Source organism: Siphateles boraxobius, unplaced genomic scaffold (genome assembly GCF_051911475.1).
Source record: "Siphateles boraxobius isolate OS27281-9 unplaced genomic scaffold, OSU_SipBor_1 24, whole genome shotgun sequence".
NCBI lineage: Eukaryota > Metazoa > Chordata > Actinopteri > Cypriniformes > Leuciscidae > Siphateles > Siphateles boraxobius.
In genome coordinates, this window is record NW_027508855.1 from 15,514,340 (window position 1) to 15,522,045 (window position 7,706).

The following is a 7,706-nucleotide window of genomic DNA, read 5'->3' on the forward strand; positions in this document are numbered from 1 at the left end:
TTTTACAGTGTAATTATCAGCCAAAATTAGCAAAGAAAGAGACAAGTGCATAGGCTTTTTCTTAAGAAGTTTCTTTGAAGCTCCTCCTAATTCTTTCTGTTCTTTTCCCCTCAATTTCAGTAATGTCTTATTACGCTCTGTTCAGGCTTCTTGCACAGACTTAAAACTGGACATATCGTATTTCCTCTTTAAAAAGCAGTTATTGTCCTCTGTTACGATATTCATCAGTTTGAAAAACAGTCCCGTCGTTGTGAAGGGCTGCAGGATTATCCGAAGAACAGGTGGGTTTTTATTAAAGCAAAGGAGGAGCCAGTCCAGACTAGACGAGGAGAAAGGACGAGTTGAAAATCTGAGACCGCATCAGATGGATAGACAGACAAAGCAAGAGAACTGACGAGTGTTAATATGGTGCTGTTCACCACTAAGTTTGTCCAGAGAGCTTCGCTCTTTGTGTCCTTCGGAGGTTTAATCACAACGTTTATTACAACCTTCCTGCCACTATGGAAGACAATGAACTCCGATTTGAATGAGATGGAGAACTGGTATGAGGGTCTCTGGCACATGTGTATCTACACAGAGGAAGTTGGATTGCACTGCAAAGCCTTCGAGTCTTTCTTGGCCCTGCCACCAGACACTTTAGCTTCACGGGTTCTCATGTGCATTTCCATTGCAACGGGATTCCTCGGTGTGGCGGCTGCTTTTTTTGGACTCCAGGGTGTTGAGATTGGTGCCGGGCGGGAGAGGATGAAGAGGGCTCTGCTTATCCTCGGTGGAGTGTTTATCGTTGTGTCAGGGATCACGACCCTCGCACCCGTTTCATTGATGGCGTACATAATGGTAGTGGAATTCTGGGATGAGAATCTTCCTGATGTGATGCCCAGATGGGAGTATGGAGAGGCCATGTTTTCTGCCTGGTTTGCTGGACTTTTGTTAGTTGTCGGGGGGGCTTTTCTCTTTGTTGCCGTCTGCATGGGCGATCATGAAGAAAAGCTGCAAAATAAGATTCTCGCTCGTAATCAAGAACAGCGGCCGAGAACTCAGTATTACCGGAAGACGGAAATCTTATAGCTTCGATTTCATCTTAAGACTGGAAAATTCAAGAATGCAAATCAGCGTAACTAAATTAAAAAAAGGCCGGACTTGTTATGAAATATTGAATTTGTTTGAATCAGAATTATGATTGCAATAAGAGGAGTTACAGTACTTGCATGGGGATTTTTCATAGTGATCATCACCCTCAAATGTGATGCATGTAGTAATGCTTCAGTTCTTATTTCATTACAATTGGTCCCTGCAGACTCGAGAGATTTGTGAGCTGTCATCCTGTAAAGAATACTAAAACTCTGCAGATCTTTTGGTTAGGGTCACACTGGATGGCAGCTGATGTATTTGCACTTGCTTTGCACCAAATCCACATGTAATGTTATGCATAACTCGGAAGAATCTGGACAGAATTATTCATGTTCTTAAGCTTTTAAGTGACTTTCAAAACTCTATGAAAAACAAATCAGTGGCCTCTTTTTACATACTGATAGATTTAAAAACATTATCCTATAATAAAAAATGAAGAATGTGAAATTTCTCTCTTTTTTATTTTATTTTACTCCATTTTATTATTTTATTTTATTTTGTTTTGATTTGTGTGCATTTTTTGTCACTTTTTTAATATCTACCATGTTTATCATACACGACAGCAGTTATAGTTAATGCTGTAATGCAAGTTTTGCAATTTGAAAAAATTGTAGCTTATGTGTCTGAATACATTTGTAATATTTGGGGGGATCTGAGACTATTCTGTGCATAATCAGAGTCTTTGTGTGACATAAAAGTCATAATAACTGAAAATGGCAAATATTTTAATGGTCTATTTGTCCTAGTCAAAAGATTTGTTCCTAAAGGAATAGTTCAATGAAAATTCTGTCATCATTTACGTACCATCAAGCAGTTCAATCTTCTTATCTTAAAATCTCTTTCTTTGTGTTCCACAGAAAAAAAGAAAGTCATAAGGTTTGGAGCTACATGAGGGAGTGTAAATGGTGACAGAATTATCATTTTTTGATGAACTCTCTTTATGTTGAATTCTGTATAATTGCTGTTAAATCAAGCAAGGTATTGTATAAATTAATGAATTATTGAGGTTATACAAAATAAAAGTGTGTGATTTGATCAGGCCTCACTCCAAAGGCATTCATTGTGGAGTGTTTTGGGACATAAAACATTGTGTAGCCATCCCTAATGGATAATTTGGCATCAGTTAGATCAACAGTAAAAGAAGTATAAAGGAAATGAAAGAAGACGATAGGGAGCGACAGACCGCAGTTGAAGCAGAAGTGGGAAAAACAATGAATTCTTTTTCCTCGTCTAGGAAAGGCATGCTACCTTTTAGCCGTCGGCTAATCTTGGCAACGAAAGAGAGCTAGTGTAGAGTTCAGATAAGAGTTTCCTCTGAAACACAGAGGTGAGTGGGTTCAAATGGAGAGAAGGTGTGCCTTTGGCTTACGGTCAATGGGTACATTCCTTAAGAGCATACTCTGCATCTGAATTTGCCTACTTACATATTATAGTAGGTGAAAAACATTATGTGAGCCGACTTCGACTTCGGTGAAAAGTACCCAGATGACCTACTAGTTCCGGTGCCACATCCAAAGGACACACTTTACTATCCCATGAAGATGTAGTACGTCTGGGTTACATTACTACACGCATTCATACTATATACAGGTAGAAAGTATATTTTAATGATCACGAAGAACGTTTTAAACCAAATGTAGCACATACAGTATGCGATTCCAGAGACGGCCATTTCATTCATGCACAGAAGTTGAGATTTAGTCAATTTGAATGTTTTTGAAAGACGTCTCTTCTACTTACAAGGCTGCATTTATTTAATAAAAATACAGTAAAACAGGAATATTGTAAAATATTGAAAATAATTTTAGTAAATTTAAAAATGTAATTTATTCCTGTGATCAAAGCTGAATTTTCAGCATCATTACTCCAGTCTTCAGTGTCACATGATCCTTCAGAAATCATTCTAAAAAGCTGATTTGCTATAATAATATTATCAATGTTGAAAACATATTTCCCTATCAGTCACTCACGTTCGACGTAACGTCGACGTGAAGACGTAATTGGGATCCCAATTACATCATCACGTCGACGTTACGTCGAACGTTAGTGACTGAAAGGGAATGAGGGTTACATTAGTAACCGAGACATTTTTGCTAGCTAACATTTTTGTGCAAACAATGATAACATTCAAACTTTTGTGGTAAGATTAAAAAGAGAGAGAAATTAATACTTGTATTCATCAAAGACACATTAAATTGATCATAAGTGACAGTGTTAATGTTAAAAACTTTTTTGTGTAGTCTACCATTTCCACAAAAAAGCAGCACAACTGTGCTGTGCAACTGTGCACAACATTGATAGTAAAAATAATATATGTTTCTTGAGCAGAAAATCAGCATATTAGAATGATTTCTGAAGAATCATGTGACACTGAAGACTGGAGTAATGATGCTGAAAATTCAGCTTTGCATTACAGGAATAAATTACATTTTAAAATATGTTCAAATAGAAAAAAGTCCTTTTAATTTGTAATAATATTTCACAAAATATTACTGTTTTTAATGCATTTTAGATTAAATAAATGCAGCCTTAATAAGCAAAAGAGACGACTTTCAAAAACATTAAAAATTAATGTTTTATGTTAATTAATGTTTTTAAACTTTTTACAGGTACTGTAGAGGAAAGGGAATAATACTTTAATTTAAGCAAGGATGCATTAAATTGATCAAAAGTGACAGTATAGAAATTTTGAAAATATTTTTATTTCAAATAAATGCTTTATATTTATGTAGGCCTATTAGGGTTTCCACAAAAACATTAGCAGCCCAACTGTTTTCAAAAATCAGCATCATAGAATGATTTCTTAAAGATCATGTGACACTGAAGATGTGACATCTTTCCAACCCCAAAAATTTGATATTAATATCTAATTTAATCTAATATATTTTCATAACTATATATTTTAAATGTCATTGTATTAAACATGCTAATGTTTTTTTACTTTTTTTTTTACTATCCAACTAGGTAATAACCTGAAAAATAATTTATTGTTCCCTTGAAAATCTACAGCTATCGATTCTTCCAGGACATCCACTGTCTCCAGAGGGGTTTTAGGCTGAAAAGCATCCCTACCGGAAAAAGACATTAACATTCATAGCAGAGAATGAGGCTAATTCATAATTCATTAGATCTCTGATCTTCTGTATAATACGTTGTGACCTGTATGGCACTTTACACCGGGACAGGCCATGTCTGGGACACTTTGGTGAAGGGAATGAACGCCTTATGAAATGATATGTTATGTTTGTCCATTTATCCTTGAGGCGATGTTTCCTCAGCTCTCCACCTCTTACCAGCAGAGGGCCTCACAAGTGTTGTGAAGATGTCAGATGGCTGTATATTTATTTATTGCTGCCTTAATGCATTTGTGAAAGCATACTGTTCTATTGTACAAAAGTGTTGTTTTAATCTAGATGGCAAGCACAACTTTAGTCAGTGAATCATTATTACAGATTTCTTTTGGATGAGGTGCGCCTTTCCCCATAGCAAACTATTCTCTGACCCGACAGCATATTTACTGATTATGTAATCAGAGAGGTTCCCTTTTGTGATGACCACAGCAAAAAGGGTCTCTCAAAGCCTCATGACCCTTTCAATAATAATTAAAATGTAAGTATCTTCAGACATCCTTTTTCTTTGCCCCTTTTACAAAGGCAGTCAGACACATACAAAGGAGAAAAGACAAATCTACATTTTTACATAAGTGGTGGATTCTAAAGTTAGTGCATAGCTAGATGGTTGCTAAAGCCTGATTATTAGCACATTAATGCAGGGTGATTTTGTTTATGTTTCTATGCAGTTTTTTGGGTGTTCTGGGTGTATTTTAGCAAGCTATTGAGTTCTGTGTTCCTTCAATGTTCCTTTTGCACAATTGCTACACATTTGTCACTTTTTTTTTCCTTTTTTTTAATTTAAGCAAGTTGCTATGCAATTTTTAGGATGTTTCTGGGTAGGTTTAGTAAGCTAAGCTATGTAGTTACTAGGGTGTATTGGGTGATTTTTAGTTGAGCTGTGTAAAAAAAAAAAGAATCGATTCTTAAATCCCAAGAATGGATCTTTCAAATGCTTTTTTTGTTGTTGTTGTGGTTGCTTTATCATGGCTGAATATTGTAGCGTTCATGACATCCAATAAATCGCAATAAGCTTTGTTACTTCTGATATAAAACAATGTCTCAGCTTTCACATTCTGTCAATTTTAGTACGAAATTCAAGTATAACCTGTTTGGCGATCTTGTGACGCGCGACACATAAGCCCTAGGCCTGGCCTTCAGTTCAAGTGAAGTGCACGGGTACTCATCATCATCTCTTCCTCTTTATTGCTAGTTACAGCATGAAATAAACATGAACGAACATCTGAAAGTATGTTGAAAGTTACAATTTACCGAAATCCGTATCATGTCTCATGAAATCGCTCAATCTGTGAACCGCGGAAAGATGTCAATAAAATCGCTTGTAAACAACATGTCAGGTAATGTAACAATTTACTTACCTCAGAAAAACCATTCAGATTCACTGTCCAAAAACTCGTCAGTCATCTACGTAAGAAAAAATAACGTTTTTTGATATGCACTATATTGCATATTCATTGCATTTCTATGTAACTGTTCTTCAATATTTAATGTAGGCTATTGTTTTTTTTTTTTTTTAATTAATGTTCAATAACATAAGAACATTTTCAAGGAATTACATACAAATACGTATACATATTTCTAGGCTATGTTTGAATAAATCCATCATGTTTTGACAGCCACCATTTTAACTCTTTCCCCGCCAGCGTTTTTTAAAGGGTAACTAAACCCTAAACCAACTTTTTTTAGTTAATGATCTGTAAGACTGGGGCTTTATTATCGATATGATTTAAGTAATTTTTTTGACATTTGGGTTTGAAGTGTTTTAATTCTACAATATATGGTGTAAAAACGTCGGAGTGCTGCCCTCTTCAGGTTGAACGGTGGCTACTGCAGTTGTATTTTCCTATTGGATGTTGCGGTGGTTCATGAAGTAAGCAACCACCAGTTAACCACACTCTTGCCTAAAGAAAAGAAAACATTTAAAGAGTAACTAAATCCCTGGTCAGAGCCTGACTCCACCCACTGGCAATATTTGAAAAATGCTGGAAAAGTGGGCAGAGCCCAGCTGAGGGGGGCCTGCACCTGAGATGCACCTCTTTGTATGGAACCTGCTTACGTCACCTGCAACCGCTACGTCACGAACGAAAGAAAATTCAACTGCAGTAGCCACCGTTCAACCCTTATTATATTGATCTAACGTTAGCTACCAACTGGCCGGGGCGCCGTTATAAATTTCTGGGCCCTATGAAAGAATATGAGGTTGCATTGAAGAAGCCCCCTACCACACGCATTCCATTAATAAAATCGATCTCTGGGGGCCCCAAAAGTGGAAAAAAAAACTTTTCTCCCCTTAGCGGTGCCCCTGTCAACTGGGTTCCCTATGGAAGCTTGTTTCCACCTCAGAATAAAACATTAAAAATAATTGCGACTTTTTATTTCACACTTTTGACTTTTTTCTCGCAATTGCAAGTTCATATCTCACAATTCTGAGTTAATAACACGCAATTGCGAGTTAAGTCAGAAGTGTGAGATATAAACTTGCAATTATGAGAAAAAAAAGTCAGAATTGCGCGATATAAACTTGCAATTACAAAAAAGTCAGAATTACGAGATATGCCTATAGCCTAAACGTGCAATTCTGAGAAAAAAAGTAAGAATTGTGAGATAAAAAGTCGCAATTAGCCTAGGCTACCTTTTTAATTTTTATTCAGTGGCAGAAACAAGGTTCCATAGTTTACAGCATTCGTTGAGAGAATTTTTCAGTGTCATACTGTACCTGATAGACCCCAATTAATTGATATCAAATTGAATTAAATCGAAATTGAATCAAATCGCAAGTTTGTCAATTGAAATCGAATCTTGAAATTTGTGTCAATACCTAGCCCTATTTTTAGGGCATGGTGATACGGTTTATGTGGTGTTATATGTAGTTTTAGTGCATGACTATGCAGGTTCTGAGTGGGTTTTAGTGTATTGCTATGCAGTAGCTAGGGTGAAAATCCATTTGCTTAAAAATAAATGCGCACTTCTTTTCAACACCTATCTTTTAGTTCTTGTCCACAGCACAGACAGTCCAGTGTGAGAAAAGCACCTGCATCAATTAGTGTTATAAAGAGATTTATTCAAATTCGCTCTAAGTATGAGCATAAATAATAGTGATAGTCTTAGCAAGTGCCACTAATGAGCACTAATGATCCAGAATGATCATCTATTCTACAGGGACGCAGACAGGAAGCATGCAGCAATGAAGTGCGAACCTGAGATTTGATCTGCTAAAATGGCAAGTTAGCCCCATGACGTGGTACATTTAGGAGAGAACAAGCTCAATAAAAACTAAGGAGAATAAAAGAGATCACGGGTGCAGAGTGATTTAGATAGCGGTCAGCTAAAGGAAGCAGATTGATAGGTTTGGTCGGAGTGACACAAAGGAGAGACGGAGTTGCAAGAGGGGGTGAAGAGCGAAAGGGAAAGTGGAGTGCTGGGAAAATTCATGCTGCGTTAGCA

The 7,706-nt window shown here is 36.6% G+C and overlaps 1 protein-coding gene across 1 annotated transcript; it reads left to right on the top strand.

The window, feature by feature from the left end:
- The first annotated feature begins 376 nt into the window (after nucleotides 1-376).
- cldn26 (claudin 26) lies at nucleotides 377-2,176 on the top strand. Its single transcript, XM_077241650.1, has one exon. It carries the CDS (start codon nucleotides 406-408, stop codon nucleotides 1,066-1,068), a length of 663 nt encoding a protein of 220 aa, XP_077097765.1. The 5' UTR covers nucleotides 377-405; the 3' UTR covers nucleotides 1,069-2,176.
- Nucleotides 2,177-7,706: the final 5,530 nt, after the last annotated feature.

What these genes read in the sequence shown, in the direction of transcription:
- cldn26 (XM_077241650.1), top strand. Translation starts at nt 406, where the DNA reads ATGGTGCTGTTCACCACTAAGTTTGTCCAGAGAGCTTCGCTCTTTGTG.